The sequence below is a fragment of the Panthera pardus genome, unplaced genomic scaffold (genome assembly GCF_024362965.1).
Source record: "Panthera pardus isolate Hobbes unplaced genomic scaffold, ASM2436296v1 HiC_scaffold_10, whole genome shotgun sequence".
Lineage (NCBI taxonomy): Eukaryota > Metazoa > Chordata > Mammalia > Carnivora > Felidae > Panthera > Panthera pardus.
The window spans coordinates 20,568-48,088 of NW_026526655.1; the positions used below are offsets into that span (position 1 = coordinate 20,568).

The window sequence follows — 27,521 nt, forward strand, 5'->3', positions numbered from 1 at the left end:
TCCGTGGGACACCTTTAAGATGTTTTTAGCTATTTATTTTTCATCGACTTTGAGCGAAAGGAGATCACATGGCAGAAGCCAGTGTGAGGGGGGTGGTCACTTCCCCCACTGCATCAGGGCTCAGGTCAAAGTGTGTGTCGGTGACAGCACGGCCAGGGGGTGTCCGCTCTGGGGAAGGGGCCAGGCAATGGGGGTCTTTGACCATCTGGGTCCTCGCAGTCATGACAACATCTCGGGATTTCTGCGGGATTGTTGTTAAGTTCAGTTATATACGTGCTTAACATTTCAAACGATGAGCAGATTCAGGTTCTGACTGTAAAGTGTGCAGGGTGTTGTCAGCGCGATCTGCCTGGATACAGGGGAGACCTTCCACGCGGCGATGTGACAACGGACACGGTCTGCACGCTACTCTGTCGTGCACCATGAAGGGTTAGGGTCTTCACGAACCCCACTCTCACCGAGTTTGCCGTTCAGACGTCCTGTGGGCAAGTTCCGAGCGGCAGCAACAACCAAGGTGGCTTTGGAGGACACGGCTCCTCTGTGTGACCCTCCCCTTCTGTCTCCACCAGGGTCCTTCTGGAATTCAGCTTCCTTCCACACGGAAACTTCGTACCTTCACTTCCCCACTTTCCACGCAGAGCTCAGCGCCGACGTGTCCTTCTTTTTCAAGACGAGAGCTTCATCTGGGGTGTTCTTAGAGAACCTGGGGATCACAGACTTCATCAGCCTGGAGCTACGCTGTAAGTTTCCAGAACATTCCGTGGGTCCATCAGCCCCAGCCAGTGATTCACGTCTAGTCCTGCGGCAGAACTCATGAGGCTGACAGTCTCTGACAGCCCGTGGAAAGGACCTGTCTTCAGAGGTCTGGAGTAAGAACCCTTTGGGTGTAGACAGGGTTTGGATTCAGCTAGGTCCCCACAGAGTGTTCACTGGACTCCCAAACAGCCTGCGACAGATAACTCCTGACCCACAGCTTGCTTACGTGATAAACTGGGTGAGGGTCTGGGCTAAGTTCTACACGGGGTCCGGGTGTTTTTTATAGTTTTTCTGCACGTGTAATTAGGGTTTCAATCCAGTGCAAATCAAAGCAAATAGCACATTCTAAGCTTAATTTTTTATAACGTTATTTTCCCAAATGCAAGATGCCTATGCCCCCTGGTCTACCTGGAAAAGTAATTTCCTGCCCCATGTCCCTCCGCTGGGTGGGGGTGGGGGCCCTGTGTCCCCGAGTCCCCGCGGCCTGTCTGGGACACGGCCCCCTGTGTCATGCCTCCAGCCCCGATGGAGGTGGCCTTCTCCTTCGACGTGGGGAATGGGCCCTGTGAGGTCACCGTGCAGGCGCCAGCCCCCCTCAATGACGGCAGGTGGCACCTGGTCCGTGCAGAGAGGAACACAAAGGAGGCGTGGCTCCAGGTGGACCAGCTCCCTCCCGGGACTCACACGGCCCCCGAGGACGGACACCTGCGTCTTCAGCTCAACAGCCAGCTGTTTGTGGGTGAGTGCCGCCCGGGGTCCTGCCTGAAGCCCTGCCCTGCCCCTGGGTGCTTCCTGGGGTCAGGCCCTGCCCCCAGGTGCATGCGGTGGGCCGAGGTGGCCCCGTCAGGCACCTGTGGGCTCCAGGTGCGGGGCAGGTGGTTGGTGCTGGACCCTAACCTCCGGACAAAGGCACAGCCACCGTGGACGGGGGAGCCTGCACACTGCAGGGAGGGTCAGGGCCCCAGACATGCCCCAGCCAGGCTCCCAGGGACACTGCCCAGCGGCAGGTGGACATCAGCGGTCCCCATTCGCTGGGGGCTGCAGTCCTTGCTTCTCAGTGCAGCGCCCCCGCCCCCGGGCGCCCCAGAAACCGCTACAGAGAGACCAGGAGGGGCAGCCAGGCCGCATCTTCACACACACAGCCCCACCTCCACCCCTCCTCCCCGGCCCCCCAACCCTGGCTCCCCTGTTGGCTGTTGCAGCCCAGGCCCTGGTTGATTGGGTTTCGGGTTTGGCCGTGTTGTTCACAAATGGCCTCATTGTGTTTGTGGGACGGGTCAGGTGAGGGATTAGCCCTCCCGGGGCCACTCCATGCACTTCAAATAAAGAAGATGCTCTTTATCGAAAATGCCAATGAATGGAAAAGAATCACCAACTATTAACAAAATATGAAGCAGGCCTGGGTTTGAACTGTCGAGGGGTCCCTGCCCACCTCCTACAGGCCTCACAGGCTCCCCCCAGAGGGTGAGGCTTACCCTGACATTTTACAAACACAATTTTCAGTATTTTGGTTTTTTTTCTGCTCTTTTCTACTATTTTATGGAGATATATATTTATTGACATTTCTGCGCCTAAGACACTGTACTAAACACCTTAACAGTGATCACATGGCCAGACCTGAATAATGTACATAAAGATGTTTCTTCGAGTGAATATAAATACGACATGAAATCCCTCTAACATCACGGGGTAATTTCACTTCTTACTCTGTGTCTGTGATGACCGAATGTCTGTGAACCTCACTTTCACATCCCAGTTTTCAAACAGGATTAGTTGATCCTAAATTCTGGAATCATTTATTTGTGTGTTAATGCGAAATCTCAGATAAGATTCTACATCAGTGTCTGCCCAGAACTCAGCAGTGCAATTGTGGGGTGATTTTAAAGAATTCAAAACATCAGAAATACCCTAAAGACTGAAAAATGGACCAGATGGGAATTATCCTCAGCTCTTTGTGTAAAATCTTCCTGTCTTTCCCGCAGCGTCTGCTGTGGTCCTGCTGAGAACTGGTTTCAGGTAGAACAAGCCTGCAGGGCCGGCGGCACTGTGGGGACAGTCCAGCCCCAACGGCCAATGCACGGATGTACTTTCCTAGGAAAACGGGAGCTGTTCTCCACATGGAGCCAGTTCCTTCAACCTGACGTCCCCACGTGTGGTCAAGCCCAGGACGGGAAGCCTTTGTGGGCATGTGGGCAGGCTCCGTGCTATGTCCGGATGTTTCTCTGTACCCTTTGATTTGGTTCCCGCCGCACGGGGCAGCTGTTGTGTGTACAGGCATTTGGAGACCTCCATGTGTACAGAGTCCCTTGGTGACATGCAGCCTCACGTCTGTGGCCCGATTCGTCAATGCAAATAATTACAGGCGTTGATCATGGGAGATAGGCACAATGGGCCCTTTTGAAAAGGCTGTTTTTCTTTCCTTTTAATGTTTATTTATTTTGAGAGAGAGAGACAGAGAGTGGGAGAAGGACAAGGAGAGGTAGAGAATCCCAAGCAGGCTCTGTGCTGTAGGCACAGATCCCAACGTGGGGCTTGAACCCATGAACTGTGAGATCATGACCTGAGCTGAAACCAGGAGTCAGAGTCTCAACTGACTAAACCACCCAGGTGCCCCAGAAAGGTTGCTTTTCTCAAAATGCAATTTATTTCTCAATTGTAAAATAAGAGAAACTTGAGCTTGATTTCAGAACTCATTTTTTTAACTACTTCAATCAGAAAAATAAAAGATGGGCTGCAATGTAAATAAAAATCTCAGGATTTCTGGAATAATCTAACAGAGGGATTTAATTTCTAGCTGGATGATTTACCAAACCTTCCCAAATATTCCAACTTTTGACTTTGTTCACCCATTTGAAATGTTGTCTATCTTTAGTGAAATTTATATTTTCTTCATAAATTCTTAATAATGAAAATAAGATCAAATATCCAGCTGCATCATGTCCAGTTTCTCAGATCCATCTGTCCTTTCAATTCCAAGCAGCTATTGAGGAAGCCAGTGTCCACAGATCACCTTTGCTTGATCTCTGGGCATTATCCATGCAGAATCCCCAGAGGACCAGTGGAGGGGGAAGGTGGGCTCAGTTGGTCACTCACAACCTATCTTAACCCTCTTCTTAGAGAGAACCACTTTCCCACAAAGAGTCTCTAACCAAGTTAATAAATCAATAAGATATAAACTAAAATATCAACTTGGTAAGTTATACTTACAACAGGACCACTGAACAAGCCACAGTATCTCCAACTGTAGATCAACACATTCTTCCCCATAGGTGCATTAATAAAATAAGTCATAACGTTTGCCTGGAATTAGAGCTGAGTAGTCATAGAACATAATCATTTATTCATTATCACTTATTAAGTGCCAAGGGCTGAGCTGTGGTGTTGAATGCGGTTTCCAGTTGAGAACAGAGGTGCCCACATGGCTGACTGGGAAGAGGTGGTTGTCTGGTCTCAGCCTCCACCTCAGAGCTCCCACTGAGCAGGGGCAACACCTTATCTTCCCATCAGGAGAGTGTACAGGCTCTTGCAGCCCCCACCCAGCCCTGCCCTCTTTACTGGGTGCCACCCTGTGCAGGAAATCAGATGCCTTGTTCTGGACCTCAGGCTAGTGCAGCAAGTGAAGGCAGAGCTCTTACTTGAAATGGTTCCCATGAGACGTGTTGTAGAGTCTTGGACACCGTCCCTCTGCCAAGTGATGAGCATGACCTGAGTGATAAATCTCTCTCAAGCTCTATCTATAAGATAGGTTTTTAGTAAATATGCCTAAGGGAATTCTAGTTTTGTTTATTTGTAACTTGTAGGGTAACAACTCATGGTGCTTTTGTGTGTCAGCCTGCCGATTCTGAGAAGAAAGTTACTGGTTTGTATCGAGTCTTCCTCTGTGGATGCGACATCCACATGGGGTTGTTAAGATTACACTGAGTGTTCAGAACTGCTATTTCTTTATTTTTGTAATAACCGTTTTCATCCAGAGACTGCATGGAAGAAAGGTCTCTATAAGAAAAAGTTGGAGGAAAAAGTTAATGGCTTTCCCATACCGCAGTCCATAGCAATTTGGACCCTATTCTCTTGAAAATAGATCTATCAGAGCATATCCTAAATCATTCAGAAAAATTCAGGTTTTATACAAAGTTGTTAAATTGGAATATAAATATGAAACAGGGAGATTCAGGCTCTTGCATAAGATAAAGTCACTTGAGATGCGGTCTCTAACGCTTCCATCGAAACAAATAGCAGTCATGTTCATATAAATGCTAATTTTACTTAAATTATATTCTACATTTTATTATTCCTGTGTATCAAGGCCCATGGTGTTCTGGTATTACATTTTAGAAGATTATTTGCTGGCGTCTCTCCAAAGACAGTGTACCGGGCCAACGTGAAGACCAGAGTGCTTTCTCCTGTGAAGGTGGCCAGGGGAAATATGATCAAAATTAGTAACTGAAACACGCACTGTGCCTCCATCTCTACCCGTTCTGGACGGTTTCTGTTGCAGAGCCCTAAGCTGAGCAGAGAACTCCGTGGCCAATACACAACACGTTCCTACCTAATAAGGTCTCGGTGACTCTTGAGGAAACACGACGGCAGTTCAAACACACTCCACCTGTGCAGCATGCGGCTTCCGCCTCGCAGGCCCGAGAGCACGTCCGCCCACTACTGAGCATCCTGTTAATGGAATCAAGTAGTCAGAATTCCTTTGTCTTGATTTGTTCAACACGTTTGTGAAATTTATCCTCGTTACTGCACGCACCACTATTTTTTCAAGTTGCTGTCTCTGTTCATTAACCCGACACATGACAGCTCGCCACCTGCCTTCCTCGGAGGGACCCCGGACCGCCTCAGCTCTGCACGGTCACAGCAGAGCCACTGGGCGTTTCTGTGCACGTCCGTGTGGCCACGAGCACCCGCTCTCCTGGACACAGCTGAATCTTCACTTCACGAGAAATCACCAGCCAGTTTTCCAAGGTGGTTTTCCACCTTCCTGCCCCAGAAATGGGAGAGTTTCACTGACTCTGTCTTGTTGTCAGTGTGTGGGTGCATGACGGCCGCGCCGTGTGCCTAACTCGTCCTCCCTGACCGCAGTGAGGTTGACGCACTCTGGATGATCGTTCCTGGCGTGAACACCTTCCCAGTGAAGTGCCTATTGAAGTTTTCTCCCCCTTCTTTTCTTACACTGAAACCTTGGATTGCGAGTAACTCGTTCTGCAAGTGTTCGCAAGACCAAAAAACATTCCTAATAAATTTTAACTTGATAAATTGTCACAGGCTATGAGTCTGGAGTTCTCTCTTGTCCAGCAAGAGAGCGGAAGCAGAAATGAAAACAAGAGAGGCTAATGCCTATGGGGAGACAAAAGCCCTGAGTCAGGGTCCTTTCTCCATATTTATTAAGATCCTGAAGGCTTATATACGTGGTGGCCGTGCAGGAAGAAACAATGGAACAGTAATCATTAACTCGTGTGTGAGAGAAAAAGGGTTTCAAAGGTATATGGTGTCCGAGGTTAGAGTAAAGACAAGTCAACATCTCTGCACCAAGCAGATGGCCGTTTCCTGCAGGCACAGTAGCTGTTCATCTAAGTTTTCTGCAGACTAAGACAAATGGAGCTATCCTGAGAATGATGTTACTCAAGATTCCATTAAGACCTGTATATATTAGCTGTCTTTGGATGCTTTCGCCCTGTGGAAGCGGCTTTCTGCTCTGTGCTTTGTTAACTCATTGGTGTAAGCGTAGAGAATTCTTAAACTTATTTCTCACAATAAATGAGCTATGTCTTGCGATAGGAGTGGTACCGACACCCACCGTTCCGTAATCACAACTGAGCCAAATGATTCTTGAAATTCGCTTTGATATATGAGTGCTTTGGATTACAAGCATGTTTCCGGAAGGAATTATGCTCACAAACCAAGGTTTTATGGTATTTTATTTTAGAGAGAGAGGGAGAGAGCATGTGAGTGGGGGAGGGGCAGAGAGAGAGAGAGAGAGAGAGAGAGAGACAGGGAGAGGGAGAGGGGGAGAGAGAGAGAGAATCTTAAGCAGGCTCCACACTGAGCTTGGTCGATCCCACGACCCTGGGAACATGACCTGAGCTGAAATCTAAGAGTCAGATGCTCAACTGACGGAGCCACCCAGGCACCCTTGCCCTTTTTTAATTGACCTGTCTGCCTTATTATTATTGATTTGTAGAAATGTTATATATTCTGGACATTAGTCCTTTATTGAATACATGAATCACAATTGTTAATACCAGTCTGAGGCTTGCTTTTAGCTTTTTGCCAATGTTTTGGGATGAGCAGAAGTTTCAATATCGGTTAAACTTTGGATTAAAAACCTTCAAGCTTGGGGTGCCTGGGTGGTTTAGTCGGTCAAGCATCCATCTCTCGGTTTTGGCTCAGGTCATGATCTCGATGTTCATGGGTTCGAGCCCCAAGTCGGGCTCTGCACTGACAGCACAGAGCCTACTTGGGATTCTCTCTCACTTCCTCTGTCTCTGTCCCTCCCCTGCTCGTGCTCTCTCCCTCTCAAAATAAATAAATAAATAAACTTAAAAAAAAAAAAAAAAGACCGTCAAGCCTAATTCATCAAAGATTTCTTTTACAAATTGCGACCCTTGAGTCTTATCTGAGAAATCTGCGTCTGTCCAGGTTTGGAAGAAATTCTTCAATATTTTCTTTTAGAAATTTTGTAATTTTATTTCTTAGCTGTTACTTTTAGGCATATGATCTATCTAAAAATATTTTTATATATGTGTGAGACAGGATTTAACATTTAATTTTTTATATCACTTTTTGGAGTATTATTGATATGTAAAAAGATGTACATATTTAATGGATACCAACTGGAGGGGTTTTGTTTTTGTTTTTTTGTTTTTTTCTGTTTGTGTGCCTTATCCTATGGGGTGGGGGCTGGTGACATGATGTCAGTGTCTCACGGTGACCACGCTGGAAGGTCTCACTGCTTCAGATTCCATAGTGTGGCTTACTGTCCTGGAGCTCATAGTTAATGCCAAGGAAATAATTCAAGAGTAATGAACGATACCAGTCTCATATTTATTTTGATGTTAGATGTTATCATTGCTTTATGCATACCTTTTTCTGGAATGGATTTTTTTAACATTTAATTTTAATTTTAAAAAACGTTCCTGGTGACATTTTTACCACTTTACTGAGATACAATTGATGTATAACTTTGTATTAGTCCAAGGTGCACAACATACTGATCTGCGTGTATACTGCAGAAAGACCACAGTGAATCCAGCTGCCCCCCCCAACCGCACGTGGTTACAGTCTTTTTCTTATAATGAGACTTCTGAAGACCTACTTTCTTTTTTTTTTTTCAATATATGAAATTTATTGTCAAATTGGTTTCTATACGACACCCAGTGCTCCTCCCAAAAGGTGCCCTCCTCGATACCCATCCCCCACCCTCCCCTCCCTCCCACCCCCCATCAACCCTCAGTTTGTTCTCAGTTTTTAAGAGTCTCCTATGCTTTGGCTCTCTCCCACTCTAACCTCTTTTTTTTTTCCTTCCCCTCCCCATGGGTTTCTGTTAAGTTTCTCAGGATCCACATAAGAGTGAAACCATATGGTATCTGTCTTTCTCTGTATGGCTTATTTCACTTAGCATCACACTCTCCAGTTCCATCCACGTTGCTACAAAGGGCCACATTTCGTTCTTTCTCATTGCCACGTAGTACTCCATTGTGTATATAAACCACAATTTCTTTATCCATTCATCAGTGGATGGACATTTAGGCTCTTTCCATAATTTGGCTGTTGTTGAGAGTGCTGCTATAAACATTGGGGTACAAGTGCCCCTATGCATCAGTACTCCTGTATCCCTTGAGTAAATTCCTAGCAGTGCTATTGCTGGGTCATAGGGTAGGTCTATTTTTAATTTTCTGAGGAACCTCCACACTGCTTTCCAGAGCGGCTGCACCAATTTGCATTCCCACCAACAGTGCAAGAGGGTTCCCATTTCTCCACATCCTCGCCAGCATCTATAGTCTCCTGATTTGTTCATTTTGGCCACTCTGACTGGTGTGAGGTGATATCTGAGTGTGGTTTTGATTTGTATTTCCCTGATGAGGAGCGACATTGAGCATCTTTTTGTGTGCCTGTTGGCCATCTGGATGTCTTCTTTAGAGAAGTGTCTATTCATGTTTTCTGCCCATTTCTTCACTGGGTTATTTGTTTTTCGGGTGTGGAGTTTGGTGAGCTCTTTAAAGATTTTGGATACTAGCCCTTTGTCCGATATGTCATTTGCAAACATCTTTTCCCATTCCGTTGGTTGCCTTTTAGTTTTGTTGGTTGTTTCCTTTGCTGTGCAGAAGCTTTTTATCTTCATAAGGTCCCAGTAATTCATTTTTGCTTTTAATTCCCTTGCATTTGGGGATGTGTCGAGTAAGAGATTGCTACTGCTGAGGTGAAGACCTACTTTCTTAGTGACCTCCACATATACAACATGGTGTTCACACCGCGTACATAATATAATATTTATAATATATAATTGTTATAGTATATACATTATATATGTCATTATATATAATGACATATATAATAATAATTAATTCTTATTATTACTATTACGGTAACAACCCTTACCATAAGATCTAACCTCTTAAAAATTTTAAGTGTACAAAGCAGTGTTGTTAGCTGTAGGCGCTACGCTGTATAGAGATCCCTCGGATGTATTCATCTTTCGTCACTGAAACTTTGTACCCTTTGACCATCACCTCCCCCTCTCCTCCTCCCCCCAGGCTCCGAGAGCCACCATTCAACTCTCTGTTGCCAGGAGTTTGACTACTTTAGATTCCATATACGAATAAGATGAGACAGTATTTGTTTTTCTCATTTTGTATTTCATTTAGTAGTATGTCCTCCAGACCCACCCATGTCATTGCAAATGACAGAATTTCTTTCTTTTTTAAGGCATTGTAATATGCCACATTTTTATGTATAGTGTGAGGTATTCATTTGCCGATGTGCATTTCAGTTCTTTTCCCATTTGGGCTTCTGTAAATAACACTGAAATAAACACGGGGGTGCAGATGTCTCTTCAAGACAATGACTTCAATTCTTTTGGACATAGGCCCAGAATAGTAGTTGCTGGGTCGTAGGGTAGTTCTATTTGTAATTTTTTGAGGAACCTCCATACTGTTTTCTACAGTGGCTGCACCAGCTCGCATTCCCACCAATAGGGCACAAGGGTTCCCTCTTCTCCACATCCTCACCAACATTTCTTATCTCTTGTCCTTTCAGTAGTACCCATCCCAACAGGTGGGAGGTGATGTCACATTGTGGTTTTGACTAGCGTTTCTCTAATAATGAGTGATGTTGAGCACCTTTTAAAATATCTGTTGGCATCTGTACGCCTTCTTTGGAGAAATGTCTATTCAGAGCCTTTGCCTGTTATAGATTCGGGTGATTTGGTATTTTGTGATTAAGCTGTAGGGGTTCCTTATATATTTTGCATACTAATACCTTATCATATATATTTTACAAATATTTTCTCCCATTCTTCAAGTTGCTTTTTCGTTTTGTTGACTCTTTCCTTTGCTGTGCGAAAGGTTTTTAGTTTTATTCTTTTTCTTTGATGTTTATGTTTTGGTGTCATGTAAAAAAATCATTAGGAGTTTTATATTCTCAGGTATAACATTTAAGTCTTCAATTCATTTTGAGTTGATTTTTGTTTATGGTGTAAGATAAGAGTCCAGCTACATTTTTTTTTTTTTTTGTGGATGTCCAGTTTCCCAGGACCATTCATTAAAGAGACTATCCACCCTTTCCCCATTTTGTATTCTTGATGCCCTTATCGAAGATATTTGACTGTATATGATTTGTGTGAGTTTAATTCTGGACTCCCTATTCTGCTCCATTAGCCATTTTTCTTCTTTTTATGCCAATACCATACTGCTTCGATTACCAAGACTTTTTAATATGATGTGAAATCAGGAAGTATGATCCTTCCAGCTTTGTTCTTCTTGTTAAAGATTGCCATGGCCATTTGAAGTCTTTTGTGGTATATACGAATTTTAGGATTCTTTTCTGTCTCTGGGAAAATGCCATTTGGATTTTGGAAGAGATTGGTCAAATCTGTATATTGCTTTGGGTAGTATGGGTATTTTAACAATTCTCCCAATCCATGAACATGGACTATCACCCCATTTAACTGTGTCATCCTCAATTTCTTTCATCAGTGTGTTAGGGTTTTCAGTGTACAGATCTTTTACTTCCTTGATTAAATTCATTCCTGAGTATTTTATTATTTTTGATGTTATTGTAAATGGGAATGTTTTCTCAATTTTTTCCCCTATAGTTCACGGTTAAAATATAGAAACACACCAATTTTTAAATGTTGATCTGTATCCTACAGCTTACCTGAATTCACTTATGAGTTCTGCAAGTTTTGGTGGAATCCTTGGGGTTTTACATATAAGATCATGTCATCTGCAAACAGAGACAAATTTAATTCTTCACTTCCTATTGAGATGCCTTTTGTTTCTTTATCTTGCCCATTGCTCTAGGACCGGAGCTCAATGCTGGCTAGAAGAGGTCAGGGTGGGCATCTTGTCTGCTTCTCATCTCAGCAGAAACGCTTTCAGCTTCTCATCACTGCATGTGGGGTCATCTGTAGGGTTGACCTATGTAGGTTTTATTATGTTGAGACAATGTCTTCTCTACAGCTTGTTGAGAGTTTTATCACGAACGGGTGTTGAATTTTGTCAAATACTTCTTCCGTGTCTATCAAGGAGATGGTGTGATCTGTATTCTTTGCTCTGTTGGGGGCTGTGCCACGTCAACAGATTTGTGCACAGTGAACCATCCCAGAAATATCCCCTGACCTCCTCTTGAATTCAGTTGGCTATTATTTTGCTGAGGGGAGAAACATTGGAAAATACACGAATATGTATAAATTAAACAACACACTCTTCAACAAGCAATCATTCAAAGAAAAAATTGAAAGTGAAATTTAAAATGATCTTCAGAAATTAAAATGGAGACTTCTGCCAATCTTAATCTGCCATTAATCCTATTTAATGTAATTTTCTCTTCAAAATTGAACTTTAATCAACAATTTGCATTCAGTTTGAGTCTTTTTAATGTATTCTACTTTTTGCAAAAAAAATCCAACCATCTCTCTAGTTTGTTGAACATATGGAATTCGGTCATAATAATTGTGTTAATTTCCTCATCTGTGAATTCTATCATCTGTATCATATCTAGATAACTTATTTGATGGATTTTTCTTTTTATGATTTGCCATAAATTCCTGCTTTTTTGTATATGTGCCTTTTTTTTTTTTTAACTGGATACTGGACCTGATGAATTTCTCCTTGTTGGACCTGGTGAATATCTCCTTGGGTATTTTGTGTTCCTTTATATATTCTTGAACTTTGGTCTAGAACAAGATTAAGGTACACAGAAAGAGTTTGATTGGTTTTAGTGGTCTTGCTTTTAAGATATTTTTAGAACAGGACTGGAGTTAATCTGGGATTAATTTTTTCCCACTACTGAGGCAAAAAAAAATTTAACTTCTGTATGAGATTCCTCCTGAATTTGGTGGCTTGCCCTCCGGCAACTATTGGGAACAGTAAGTACAGAACAGTGTCCCCAGTCCTGCAGGAGCCCTGGAGCTTAGTCCTAGCCCATATTCTGACCCCAGCCCTGACCTCAGCCCTGTGGGACACCATCCAGTCTTCTGAGTGACTCCCTCCCTGGCCTCAGGTACCTCCCCGCAGGTGTTGGCCAGTGCGGGGCTCACTGCTCCGGCGGGACCCTCAGTAGACCTACAGCGTTCATCTGGGGAGCAGAGTGACATTGCCCCCCACCCCCCACTGCCCACCCTGCGTCGTGGCCTGAAAACTCTCCAGGCAGAAACCTGGGGCAGTGGTGGGCTTGGGTCATTATTTTCTCATAACCCAGGGGTGACTGCCATTAGTGTGCAAATGTCCAGTACCTTCAGGACACTTGTTTCACATTTGTCTGGTTTTTGACGGTTATTTCCAAGGTGGGAGAGCAAATCCAAGGCTGGTTACTCCACTATTGCCATAAATGGACATCTGTTTTTTTATGTTAAAAAATTCTTACATTTTAGGTAATCATATCACTGTCTACCACATTACATCATTATTACAATAATATTGGTGTTCTCTAAGTCCCATTCTTTATTCTAATAAAACTAAAACATAAATTCCTATTAACTAACAAGGAATCGGTCTAGAATAAACATTAACCGAAGTCGTGTTTTTTAAATATTTTAGTGTTTTTTATTATCTCCCAACTGTGCCAAAGTTTCCATTTTTAAAGTGATACCTGTTCATAAAGGTTTCTGAGAAGTCGCAGTTTCTACCTCTTCCGTGAAGGTCTGGACCGTGTCCTGTGCTTCCGTTCCAGGAGGGACGGCCACCAGGCAGAGAGGCTTCCTGGGGTGCATCCGCTCTTTGCAGCTCAACGGGCAGGCGCTGGACCTGGAGGGCAGGGCACAGGTCACCCCCGGGGTGGAGCCCGGCTGCCCCGGGCACTGCAGCACCTACGGGCACCTGTGTCACAACGGAGGGCGCTGCCAGGAGAGGCCGCGGGGGTTCTCCTGCGACTGCGAGTTGTCTGCTTTCTCAGGGCCCTTCTGCGCGCAAGGTGAGTGTGGGGGCAGGGGGAAGAGGGAGGGGGGAGTGCAGGGGGGAGGGGCGCCATGGGGGAGGGGCGCCGGGGGAGGGGGAGAAGGGGCAGGGGCGGCTGGGGGGGGGGCAGGGTGCTGGGGGGGAGGGAGCAGGGGGGGAGGGGCACCAGGGGGAGGGGGATTGCAGGGGCAGGATTGGCTTGCATGGGGAAGGGCATGAGGGAGAGGGGCTATGCAGGGGGGAGGGGCACCTGGAAAGGAGAAAGCAGGGGCGGCTTGGGGGAGGGGAGGGGCGGCTTGCAGGGGTGTGTAAACACTGAACTAAACCTCTTCTGTGTAACCATTGACCAAAGTATTTTAGTTCCTAAATTCCTTTTATAAATCACTCTTTTACAGCCAATTTCATTTTATTAGGAAGAAATGGACTGTCCCCTTGAGAAGCCAGGGCCCCCTACTGTGAAATCTAACCTCTGCTCCAAGGTTCTCGAGGTTCTCATGAAATACGTGAAATACCATCTGTGCGACCTTAGTGCTACCGGATGCCTAAGCTCCCAGATGATATGTTGTCAGAGGCCTGTCCTGTTTCGTCCAGTGTTACTCTGCGTGTCATTATTATTTCCAGTAGTAGCTTCCAGTCCTACAGGAAGAGTTTTCCTCCAAAAACGTATTTTATTGGCATAATAAATACATTTCCACTTTTATTAAGGTGGCTGAAATAGAGCCACTTAAAAACACTTGCTCCGAGGTCTATTGATGACCTCTTCCTACAATAAAAATGATGGAATATTTCTCAGTGTTTCTCACTCTGAGAGGTCACAAGCCATTCTTTGAAATGACAGAAAGAGCTAATTGTAGCATGTGCATAATTCTTGGGATGTGCTTATAAGTTTTCGCAGACACTCACAGAATCTAAATAAAGCCCATCGGCCTCAAAGTAAATCCCAATGCATCCATTCAGGAATCTGAGCTGTTGCTGCATTTTGACCTTAAAAACCGCCGGGTTTTGGAGTGCAAACGTGGAAACCAAATTAGATCGCTTCTTGATTTTCGGAAGAATTAACTGCCAGGCTGCGGTCAGAGCGCAGTCGCAGCAGTGATGTTTGAAGACAGATCTGCGTGGTGTTTGGTATCCCCATTCCAGGACGCTCTGTACCTTCAGAGGTAAAATTCAACTTGAACTTGTAGTCACGTTGACTGACTCAGGTGGCCACACAAACCCACGGAGCCCCAGGGCAGGAGCGCCAAGGAAGGAACTCCAGGAAACCACAGAGCAGAGGGGCCCCCAGGTTTGCACGTGGTCTTTGGCCAAACCCTTGACGGACCCCCAAGTATGCAGACTCGGGACGACCTCGAGAGGCAGCGTCACTGCAGAGACACGAGGGACGCATGACCGGGGAGACAGGGGTGGGGTGGGGGTGCAGGCCTGGTGCCCGCCCACTGGGACAAACAGCAAACAAGAACCAAGAGAATTAAGAACATTTGCAGTGAGCTGTCTACATTGTCCAGTTTTCAAAAAGTACCAAACGTGGAAGGAAAGAAGAAAGAAAGAAAGAAAGAAAGAAAGAAGAAAGAAGAAAGAAAGAGAATGAAGAAATTTTGCATACTCAGGGAAGAAATGTAGTGAATAAGAATGGACTCTGAGGGGGTCCATTTTGTTTTTGTTTCAGCAAAGACACAGAGTAGTGATTATAATACACTCAAAAGGGAGTAAAATTCAGAGAAACAAAGAAAATGGCCATCAACAAATAAACAGGTATGGAACTTCAAGAGGCCAATGAAAATCATATAAAAAACTGACTAGAATAGGGGTATCTGGGGGGCTCAGTTGGTTAGGCATCCAACTTGATTTCAGCTCATGTCATGATCTCAATGATTGTGACACCAAGCCCCACGTTGGGCTCAGCACTGACAGCGTGGAGCCTGCTTGAGATTCTCTCTCTCTCTCTCCTTCTGCCCCTGACCCACACGCATTCTCTCTTTCAAAATAATAAACTTTAAAAAACTGATAGGAATATTAGAATTACTGAAATTTAAAAAGTAATTATAACTAGATGGGCTCAACAGGAGAAAGAATCCATGACAATAAGACAATAAAAATCATTCATGGGGCACCTGGGTGGCTCAGTCGGTTGGGTGTCTGACTTCAGCTTAGGTCATGATCTCACGGCTGGTGAGTTCGAGCCTCACGTCAAGCTCTGTGCTGACAGCTCGGAGCCTGGAGCCTGCTTCCCATTCTGTGTCTCCCTCTCTCTATGCCCCTCCCCTGCTCATGCTCTGTCTCTCTCTGTATCAAAAATAAATAAAAACATTAAAAATATATAAATAAATAAAAAAATATTAAAGGTTCTGTTCTGACAGCTCAGAGCCTGGAACCTGCTTCAGATTCTGTGTCTCCCTCTCTCTCTCTGCTCCTCCCCCACTCATGCTCTCTCTCTCTCTCTCTCTCAAAAATAAATAAACATTAAAAAAATTTTTTAATCATTCAGTTGGAGGAATAGAGAAAAAAGAAATGAAAAAATTTGAAGAGACTCAAAATCTTCTATGACAATATCAATGATTAAATACTTCAATTTTAAACAATTTATGAGTCAAAGAAGGGCTCATAAATGAAACTTAAAAATATTTTAATTGAAAATAAAAATATACCATATTAAAATTTGAGTTATACAACTAAAGCATAACTTAAAGGGAAATGTATGACTTTATGTAATTTAATAGAAAATAATACAGATATAAAATCACTTATATAAGTTCCCAATTTAGAAATATAAGGAATGACAAAATGAAATCCAAAGAAAGAGGAAGAAATAATAAAGATAAAGCAGAAACTAATGAAGTAAGAAATAGACGAAGAAGAAAATCAATGCAATCCTGAATGAAATAACTAGCATTATGTAACCACATTCAGTATAATCAAAAGCTAGTTCATAGAAGAGATAAATAAAACTGATAAATTTCTAACTAAATTCTCAAAAAAAAGAAAAGAGGACACAAACTATAAATATTAGAAATAAAAGATACCAAAGAAGATGTTACAAAAATTAAAGGTATAACAATAAAATATTATGAACAGCATTATGGCAGTAAAATCTAAGTTTCCCAACTTAGGTTAAATGGACACATTTTTTCAAAGACACAAATTACCAAACCAAAGCATAATAAATATAAAATCTCAATAACCTGTAACTACCACAGAAATTTAATTTCTAATTAAAGATCTATCCACCATGAAAATTCCAGGACCAGAAGGTATTCACTAGTAATTCCTACAGAAAAAGGTAATTCCAGTCTGATACACAGTCTAATTCTATTAGAGAATAGAAAGGAGGAGAGAACTTTTTCCAATGAAATTCATGAGCCTACTAATAATATGATACTAAAATCAAGCAGCCTTAACAAGAAGCAAAACAAACAAAAACTACAGGAATATACTTGTGAATACTGACACAAAAACACTTAATAAAATATTAACAAGTCAAATCAAAAATACAGAAAAAAATATGAATAAGTGGGATTAGTCCAAAAGGTGCAATGCTGGTTTAATTTTGTATTAATCTCAAGGAAAGTCATTATATCAACTGAATAAAAGAGAAAAAACACGTGTTTTGATATATACAGAAAACACATTTGACAAAATTCAGTATGAAATTAGGAATATGATGTAAGTTTCCAAACCCATTAAAGGATACCTAACATCCCGTATCACTAACATATTTAGTGGTGTGAGACAGAATATTTTCCCTCTGAGACTGAAGAAAGCAAAGATTTCTATCCCCATCACTTCTTTTAAATATGCTTGAGGTCTTAGCCACTGTAATAAGACAAGAAAAGAACATAAAGTTTGTACATATTAGAAAAAAGAAGTAAAACTTTCCTTAGTCTTAGAAGATATAATCATTTATAGCAAATATAGAGAATTTACAAAAACCTACTAGAATTAATGAAAGAGTTAAGTAAGGTCACAGAATACAAAGTCAATATACAAAATTCAACTTAATTTTTATGTACTATTATAAAGAACTGGGAAAAAATTATAAATAAAATTATATTTTCAATAGAATCCAAAAATATGAGATATTTATAGAGAATGGAACAAATAAATGTAATATGCCTACAGTGAAAAATACTAAAAGAAACTAACATCTAAAGAAATGGATGAATATGCCATATTGCTGAACTGGATCACTCATTATTATTAGTGTATCATTTATGCCCAGAGTGATCTATGGATGCAGCACTCCAACCAAAATTTCAGCAGAATCACATGTTAATTCTAAATTTTACATGGAAATGCATAAGGCTTGAATTTCCAAAGTACTTTTTTTAAGATTTCTTAAAAAAATTTTTTTAATGTTCATTTATTTCTTTTTTTAAATGTTTTTTAACGTTTATTTATTTTTGAGACAGAGAGAGACAGAGCATGAATGGGGGAGGGTCAGAGAGAGGGAGACACAGAATCTGAAACAGGCTCCAGGCACTGAGCCGTCAGCACAGAGCCTGACGCGGGGCTCGAACTCACGGACTGTGAGATCATGACCTGAGCCGAAGTCGGACACTTAACCGACTGAGCCACCCAGGCGCCCCAATGTTCATTTATTTCTAAGAGAGAGACAGAGCATGAGTGGGAGAGGGGCAGAGAGAGAGGGAGACACAGAATCCGAAGCAGGCTCCAGGCTCTGAGCTGTCAGCACAAAGCCCGATGTGGGGCTTGAACTTACGACCTGTGAGATCATGCCCTGAACTGAAGTCGGAAGCTCAACCGACTGAGCCACCCAGGTGCCCCAAATTTCCAAAGTATTTTAAAGAATAAGTAATGGTGGGAAAAAATAGCGAATATTTGTATGTAAATGGAGAATGCATGTATATATATGTAACAACGCTTAACTCACACTGTATACAAATATTAACTTGAGGCAAAAAAATAAAGTAACAAAAACGTAATGTGTGACTTATATGAAATTCTAGAACACCCATCAATTTAGAGTAACAGAAAGCAAATCAGTGGTTGCCTGAGCGTGGGGCCTAAGGAAGAAACCAACTGCCGGGAAGCCCAAAGAGCAGAAGAAAATTGGAAATGTTCTGAATATTGACTGTGGTCATTCTTTCATGGGTGCACTCGTCTCCTAAAACTCTACAAATTCTACATTTTAAATGAGTGTGTTTATCGTCCTTAGTTATCCCTCATTGTGGTATTAAAAAGGCATTTTTCCCCTCCCGTATGGCTCTGTACCCATAGCCACTAAGAGCCCTCTGAAGGTCCCCGTGGAGGCAAACGTTACCTTAGAGGTTGACACCATGGGCGAGGAGGAAACAACTCTGAGGTGGTCCGGGAGTGGGTTTGTGAGACAGTGACGCAGTGGCCATGCCAGCAGGTGTGCCCCTGCCGCAGCCGTGGAGATGCGTGGACACCCAGCGGCTACACCGCCCGTGCCGCACCCCCATCCACACGCACACGAACTCGTGGAGCCTCATCTTATGTGGAATGCCAATGACACACTCTCATAAACCGACGAAGGAGGAGCTGGGACGGTTTCTGGCCTCCGCACGGCTCCCCTCTCTCAAATTCACAGCGAAACCCCCGGCACAGCTTTCCTTTTCCAGTAAAGTAAGCAACAAAATGGGCACGAGTGGACCCTTGCTGGTGGGCCTTTGGAGGGCAAGGGATCTTCCACCCCCGCCCTTCACCGCTGCTGGGCAAGACTGCTGCCTGCCGAGGAGAAGAGGCACCCTGAGCAAAACGTAGGAAGGGAAGAAGCTACCGGAGATGTCTGTGCCTCGATGGCCACGTTCGACTGAGGAAGCAGCAGATGCGGTTTTAACACTCGGACTTGAGGACTTTGCTGAAGCTGTGAGTAACCGTGCTGTTCATTTCTGATGTGTGAGCGCTTGCTACGTGGTTCTCTGCTCTCCCATCTGTTGACGTGTTCTGAAAATTAAAACACTTCAAATGTCCACAGGTATACCTAAAATTAGTCCTTAATCTCTCATAACTTCAAAATGTGCTTCTCATTTCAGAGATTTCTGCACACTTTGGAACTGGGTCCTCAGTGACTTACAGTTTTCATGAGTTTCATCCATTAAGTACAAACTCCAGTCCCCTCGCTGCTTCATTTCACGGGGACATGACATTAGCTGGAGAGACGATCACGTTCAGCTTCCAAACAGTGCGAACCCCAAGCTTGCTGCTCTACGTGGACTCCTTCTACAAGGAATACCTTTCTGTTATCCTGGCCAAAAATGGTGAGTCTCGTTTGGGCGTTACAAACATAAACTGTAGTCGTTAGAACCGTACGTATGAGGTATTCACTCAGTGGTCAAGCCTCTCAAGCTACAGACGAGGAGAAACTTGCCTACTCCGCAAATACCGTTTTGTGTTATTTTGCTTTGCTTTCCAGGACTCCAGAAATATTGTTTCAAATGTGTCATTTCAGTAATTATATTAGGAAGCTTCTAAAAAAATCAGTGATGAATTTGCAAATCTCGGGTAAACAGGAATGTCACCACTGGGAGCTCCTTCTTGGAAGTGTGATGTGTCTAGTTATATGTGGAAAACGTTTTCTCCTCCTTCCAAGCAAAGGGAAGAATTAAGGTGGGTGCTAACACAGGAAGGTCATGCCACAGTGACTGCCCACTGGGTAAACCTTGGGTCTTCCTCTGTCCGTGGGTCTGAAGCCCGGTATTTCGTATCCATTTGAAAATGAAAGGTTTACAACCATTAGCCAATAGCGATGCTTCCAGTGGACAAAGAGGGTAGGGCTTTAGGCATCCCAAATGGAAAGCCAGGGTGCTAGTTCAGTATCTGGGAAAACTTGCAAAAGGTTCTGGCTGACAGGATTTTGGCCCAGCCCATGTGACAGGGAGAAGGCGCGGCCAAGCCGAGCCATGGGGATGTGCGGGGAACTCGTGTCACAAAGAACCATTACCGTATTCCACTCCCGCAGCCCCTCATGCATGCAGATTTTGGAAATAAGACCTCCAGGGTGTGCCTAAACAAATACATTTGTCTATATGAAAACAAAATAAACAGCACTGCCAGTCATTTGAAGTATGGCCCCAGGGTCTTAACAGCCAAGGTATATACGAAGGAGGTTAAGGAGGAAATGTTAGTTGCAGGCGTAAGTTGCAAACTGCCTGAATGCAGGAGTGTTTCACTGTCACATCGGAGGGGGTGGGGCCCCGGGGGTGCACGGTGGACCCCCGGACCGCGATGAAGCGAGGGGAACGCGCTGCAGGGGCGCATCTGCTGGAGACTCACGCCCCTCTGCTCGGCAGTTACCACCTGCAGCCTCACCACCTGAACCACCTCCCAGGCCCTCGGCTCCCCAACAGCCGCTGGCGGCACAGCTGTTCCCAGGACCAGCCGCTCTCTCCTGCTAATTCCCACCTCTCCGAATTTGGGAAATACAACCAAAGAAGGCGAAACTAGAAACATAGAAAGGTTTCAGCGTTTCGGGAGGGCTCAGGCTCAGCATTTCTTAACGTTCTTTTTGCAAAGACAGAGTGGACCTCAGGCACTAGCATGTCTTTGAGTTGGGTGTTTTCTTTTAGGGAATTAAGAATTGTGGGGAAGGGAGGCCCTATTCACAGCTTTTATCTTGAGTTTAAAAGGGTGTGATCAGCGTGGAGAGCGGCCGGTGCTTCACATGAACTGTGCTGACTAGATTCAAGGAGTAAAATGTTGCTCCTAGGAACAACGGAATGCTAATCACTTCTCTGGAATATGGAGAGGGAGTTTTTAAAACGTTTTGTTGTTTAAAAATGTTACTTTTTCTCTTTTAGGGAGTTTGCAGATTAGGTACAAGCTAGATGTCCATCAGGACCTTGACGTTTTTAACTTTCACTTCAAAAACATGGCAGATGGGCGTCTTCACCACATGAAGATTAATAGGGAGGGAGGAGTGGTCTTTGTAGAGGTAAGCACATAGTCAGACAAACACTAATTAACACCCTAATTTCCTGGTATGTTTTGATAATGAAGCGTATAACAAAGGTCCCTTTTCCATGTTAATGTCCCATGTGATGCGGACAAGAAATACAGTCCAGGATTTTTATTTGTTTAAAAATGGGAATCTGCCAGATACAGTATAAAATTGAACTACTTAAACTTTCCCTCATTTACTTTTTTTTTTAATCTTTATTTTTGAGAGAGAGAGACGGAGAGAGACAGCATGAGCAGGGGAGGGGCAGAGAGAGAAGGAGACACAGAATCCGAGCAGGCTTCAAGCTCTGAGCTGTCAGCACGGAGCCCGACACGGGGCTCGAACCCATCAATGGCGAGATCATGACCTGAGCCGAAGTCGGATGTTTAACCGACTGAGCCACCCACGTGCCCCAATCCCTCATTTACTTTAATTGACTTACTATGAAATGTTGTCTGTGCTGTCGTGGTGATTACAGGTGGAATTTTTGTAAATGATTCTCCAGGGAGAATCCATAAGAGTACAAATGTTAGGACAATTTAAGGATATGACTTATATAAAATACAATCGTGGTTAAGACTTGCATCACTAACAAAATAGGCCCGAGTCATGGTAGAGTAGGTGAAGTTACGCACTGTCAGCACTTTGGCGGGTTTGCTCTCTGCCTGGAGGACGCTCCTTTGGCTTCTGCTCCTTAGGTTTCATTTGGGAAAAGTAAAGGTAAAAGCTGTGGACTTGTGCATCTTTTTGTGTGTTCTGCCAAGTACAGATCATTCATGTGTGTCAGGAGGCACTAAGGACCGTGCAGAGCCAGAGGGCAGGGGCTGGGTGCGGGCAGAGGGGGTCGGGAAGTTGTCATGAACTAAGGCTCCCCGTGGGTCGACGAGCTTCTCAGCCTGCGGTCCTGCCATCAGGCGTGGCGCTCCATCCCTTCCTGTGGGTCGTTTCCATTTCACGCCCTCCCTTCGCTTACCGCCGCGTCCCTGGCAGCTGACAAATGTGTTGGTGTCTGCTTCTCGTGGGGCAGGTGGACCAGAAAGCCCGGAGCCCGGTGACCCTGTCCTCCGGCACAGAATTCGACGCCATCAAGTCCCTCATGCTGGGCAAGATCTCAGGTAAGTGTCCCCCACCGGTGCCCCTAACACAACGGTCTATGTTCAGTAGACCGTTCATGCCGATCAAGGCGGAAACCTGCCAAGGTGTCGGTGCGCCCATAATCCTGCGAACGCTCTTCCCACAGACAGACACGTGCACACCACACCACGGAGCCCTGGGCCCCCGCTCTGCCGTTGGCACGAGGGCTGCACGAGTCTCTGACCTCAAAGAACGGGGCGCAGACACGCAGGGCTCACACATTACAGACTGACAGCTGCAGACCCAGAAAGCCCCCCGGGCGGCACGGGAGGGGCAGTTGCTCCTGCCGGGCAACCCCGCCCGCGAGGGCAGTTTCCCGCAGGACCCCCTCTCTTGGGCCACAGCCTGGGCGTCAGTGCAGAGCGGGGGCATCTCGGGGTCGTGGGCCCGCTTTCGTTCCCCCCTCGTCCCCAAGTACTGAAGTGAAAGCAGGAGGTCTTAGGAGGGCCTTTCGGTTACAAACAGACTGTAGACATCATGGGCTCCAGGCCTTACTTTGGGGAGAGCGCTCTCGAGGTTTGCTTCCTGTCACTGGGATATTTATCCAAGGGGATGACTTTTTAATCTCTCCCTTTGTTGTATCTGTATTCCTGGGGCTTTCACATCTTCCGCGGACGAAAGCTCAACATCCTGAGCATGCACGGGTACACGCGGGCGGACGGTACAAATATAAATCTCGGGAAAAGCTGGGTTTTTAACTCGGTGTTAATGTGTTTTCAAACACGGTCGGTGTTGGGCCTTGAAAGTACACGTTCCCATTATTCAGTCAACGCGGAAAATGTTGTGACTTGTAATATGTCCTACCCGGTTCTTTCACTGAATAGAAGCAAAATAATATATCAAAAGTGCTACTGATATATTGCAAGTTTAATTGAAAATTCAAACTGGGCTTGGCCTGTTTGGATATTTCATACAAGTTATTTTTCAGTTAAACTTGCGATACACGAGAAAGCAAATTTTCTAAAAATGCACATATACTTTATGCATACCTATAAAACTGACTTTGAAGGTAAACCTGTGATAACAAAGTTGATTAAAATGGGCACTGGTTACACCACTGATGCCCACTGGCTGTGAGCTCAGCTGCGTCCACACCCAGGGAACACGAACGGGGCTCCCGTGGGAGAACACGGCAGCCACAGGAGAGTCACTGTTTTTCATCCCAAACCCACAGTCTGAGATCCCGACTACCTCAGGGTGTCCCGGACGGTCAGCACACATCAAGGCCCGTGCCCTGGGGTGGCCCCGCCCTGGCGGGAGGGGTCGTGTACGGAAAGTGTGGAGGGCAGCATACACTCTGCAGAGGAAGTGACATGTGGACAAACCCTGAGGAAGGGGGGCTCACCCGTAGCTTCGGGCAGGACACGACGGAGCAGTGGGCTCCAGGAACAGGGCGGGAGTACAGCCACATAGGCGTGTGGGTACCACAGTCCCAGGACTGACTTTATCCCAAGAAATGTGGCCTCTGCTGAGCGCTCGGTCTCCCAGCTGGGCAAGGGAGACAGGCCTGTGGAGGTGCCATCTGGTCCCTACACAGGGCACAGGGGTGGGGGGAGGTGGGGGGAGGTGCAGGGAAGCAGGGGGAGAGGTAGGGGGAGGCGGGGGGAAGGGTAGGGGGGAGGCAGGGTGACCCCCAGAAGTGGGTCCAGGTGAGGCCCAGCTCTGTGCCTGCTGGGCCTGGGGTGTCCACCGGATGCCGGCGCCTAAGCCAGGTCTCGAGTGTGGTGAGGTCGGGTGGGGACACGCGGTCGCCGGTGGCGATGCGGGTCCTTTGCCACAGAGCTCGGAGGCGAGACTGGGTGGTGCATCTTCAGCACATGTGGACTTTTGTTTTCTCCCTAAAACAGTATGTGTGTTACTCCATGTTTAAAGCCATGGTACAGGTTTGTTTTTGATCCTAAGCAACCGAAACCCCCTGGAGTGCCCCAGCCTCTCCTGCTCACAAGCCGGGCCATCTGGACAAGGGGGACCCCGGCAAAACGGAGGTGGAGGGGAGCCTGTGCCGTCAGAGAAACCGAGTCAGGCAGGCCCGACCCTGACTCTCTTACGCTCTTCCCTCTGCCCCCGTGGGTGTTTACAGTTTGCGCCGGAACAAAGTGAGCCGTGGATAATCCCTGACATGTCCAGGTTGAGACCTTGGGCCCGCTTCCTTTTCGTTGGATTGCTGCTTTCCAGGCTCGGAGGTCAGGAGGCTTTCCCAGTGAGTCGGGCCACCATTCGTGGAGAGAACGCGTGTTGACAAAGTGCTTCTGTTCCGTAAATTACAGCAGCTGCCAGAGGATAAAAGTAACAAATTCCTGTCCTCGAAGACTCCACAGCTAAGCTCAACAGGAAATATGCACATAAATAATTTAGCAAAGTTAAAAAGCATTAAGCAGTATTTAAAGAACCCCAACAAGAGAATGTTTTTAAAAATACACCTTATGTTAGGGGAGCCTGGGGGGGCTCAGTCGGTTGAGCGTCTGACTTCAGCTCAGGATATGATCTCACGGTTCGTGAGTTCGAGCCCCGAGTCAGGCTCTGTGCTGACAGCTTGGAGCCTGGAGCCTGTTTTGGATTCTGTGTCTCCCCCTCTCTCTGCCCCTCCCCTGCTCATGCTCTGTCCCTCTCTCTCTCTCAAAAATAAACATTAAAAAAATTTTTAAATACACCTTACGTTCAATGCAATGTTGAAGTCACTCACAAAAAGGCCGTGTGACATAACGTGCAGAGCGTTGTCTAGCAAAGCAGAGAAATGGCCCCGTCTAGGGAGTGAAGAATGCAAGTAGATAATCTGTCCCCTTCAGGGAAACGGGTAAAGGCCACAGGGGGGGACGGAGAATACTGACGCTTCCACACGAACTGTGTACCCATCGGCACGTTATTCAGACTCTAGAAGGAAGGTTGAAGTTCAGGCCCAGCAGTAGAGTTTACAGCTGAATCAACCGGGATTCATTTACTATATGCATGAGGACATCGATTTTAACCAAGGTCTAATGACACTGTCCACGTTTTGATGGCTCTATTTTAACATTTGCCCAAAGCCTAACAAAACTTCCAGACCATTTTGCAAGCCCAAGAACACTGACCCTCATGTTGGGGTAGGGCCGTGCATGATGGGCCTCACTCCCTGAGCCAAGGACACTGCTGCGAGGGGCCCATTCCTGAGGGACACATCCAACACCGAGGTTAGAAGCCAGCATTTCTCCTGGGAGCCCGGCGTTTCCCCCCTTCCCTCCCCAGCACTCCGTGAGCATCTCCAGTGCAGATTTTAGCTGCACAGCGTCCCCCCTGGAAACCCCTTCTGGGGGTGTGTGGGGCCAGCGAGCACAGGGCACTCCAGACACAACCATCCAGCGTCCTCACTGGTAACGTGCACGTGTAACTGTTACCTCTCTGACGGCCTCAGCTGCTGACCCTGCCCTGGTCGTTCTCTCAGACACGCCGTCGTTTCAGAGTAAGATGCCTTTAAAAGTAAACGCTTTAGAACTCAGATTTTGTAGCTTCGACTGTGATCAAAAATGCATGCCTGATGTCGGGAAGCTTTGAAAACACCCTCCCTCAATCAGACCAGTGTAGCCTCCTGTTAAGTCGGTGACGCTGAGATTGTATAATCAGGATTCTGTCCATTCTGAGTTTTATGGGCCATAAAGCAAAGGAGCAAAAATGAGCCCAAACAAGCAAGAGACACTCTTCCAAAGCCAGGACAGTCTTCCGCTGTTAGGTTGAAGCGATAGGAAGACGTGGTCTACGGCCATCAGAGCACAGAGCGGTCGCACTCCAAGCCCAGCCACCCCAGCGAGCAGAGGGGTTTCCACGCGGCGTGTGGCCCCGTGAGAAGGTGCTGACCCTGCCTCCTCCGCCATCCGTGGGAAGACGGCGTGGAGCCTGCATCCCACAGGCCACGGACGACTCTGCCCCGTGCTGTTAGCTCGTGTGGAAGAAGCCTCGTGGGGAGGAAGCCCTAGGATGTGGAGCCCAGGAGGGCGGAGATGCCAGCCTGCCCCCACCATCTCCCAGGCTCCTCGTCCCAAATGGGAGCCCACGCTCACGTACCTGCTGGCGTGCGGCCAAGGCCCAGCTACTCGTCCTCTCTTTGCTCTGGTGACAAATCTGTAAAATGGGATAATCGGGACAGCCACATCTCTCAGAACAGGGACATGTACTTCTATGTGGTATCCAAAGTTTCACAAAGTAAAAATAGGTAGATTATTTCTAAGTTTCTTCTCAAATTTAAAATCCTATAATATAAGCAGAGCACCTGGGTGGCTCAGTCGGTTGAGTGGTCTCAGCTCAGGTCATGATGTCACGGTTCGTGAGTTCAAGCCCCACATCGGGCTCCACGCTGGCAGCTCAGAGCCTGCTGGGGATTCTCTCTCTCTGCCCCTCCCCCTCAAAGAAAATAAATAAACCTTAAGAAAAATATCCTATAATTTAAGCAATTAGCCATTAAGAGAGATAACAGACACCAAGAGTTCTTTGAAATTGTAAGTCAGACTGTGTGCTTACAATCTCTGGAGTTTTACGGCTCCAAATACAGAAAATCAGATGCTTTCCGGACATCTCCATTCAACCGTACATCTGTGAGGACATCGTATGTCTCAAACCCATGAAGTAGGACATACACAGAGGAAAGTGTGATATTCTCAATGCACAGCTGGGAGAATTCTGAGAACACAGTTTGACCACAAAGAGAACGTGAGCGGTGCCCAGAAACCCCGAGGTGCCGACCCAGGGCAGTGCAGACAACCCGCGCCCGCCTGCAGACCTCACGCGGGCGGGTGGCTCCGTGAGCGTCCTTTCCCTTCCGCTTTGATGCCTGTGAGCTGAACCACTCGCTCCTGCCTCCTGATCATTCCTCGGCTGAGGGGTGCAGGAAGCCCAGCGAGGTGACCCCAGAGCTCCGCCGCTGGCCCCAGGTCCTCCCAGAGCACGGGGACACTCTGCACACGAGTGTCCTGTCCTGGAACCTGGTTGCTCTTCCCGACGTTTTCCTCGAGGATGTGCTCTTGGAAAGAGCAGAAGCTTTCACGGAACACACAACTCACACTAGTTGATAAGTAGGAAAAATCTACCTTAAGATCTAAGTGACTTGGCAGTGTTCATAACCTGAGATTTCA

At 45.9% G+C, this 27,521-nt stretch overlaps 1 protein-coding gene across 1 annotated transcript in view; it reads left to right on the forward strand.

The window, feature by feature from the left end:
- The window catches only part of LOC109264709 (contactin-associated protein-like 4), a gene marked incomplete at its 5' end in the record, with an annotated part of 55,662 nt that overhangs the window by 15,283 nt on the left and 12,858 nt on the right, over positions 1-27,521 (forward strand). Inside the window, 6 exons of the mRNA XM_053888537.1 lie at positions 570-740; positions 1,277-1,495; positions 13,147-13,386; positions 19,385-19,609; positions 21,149-21,282; positions 22,316-22,403. Of these exons, the coding sequence (XP_053744512.1) occupies positions 570-740; positions 1,277-1,495; positions 13,147-13,386; positions 19,385-19,609; positions 21,149-21,282; positions 22,316-22,403 (1,077 nt within the window). The remainder of the gene's footprint in view (positions 1-569; positions 741-1,276; positions 1,496-13,146; positions 13,387-19,384; positions 19,610-21,148; positions 21,283-22,315; positions 22,404-27,521) is intronic.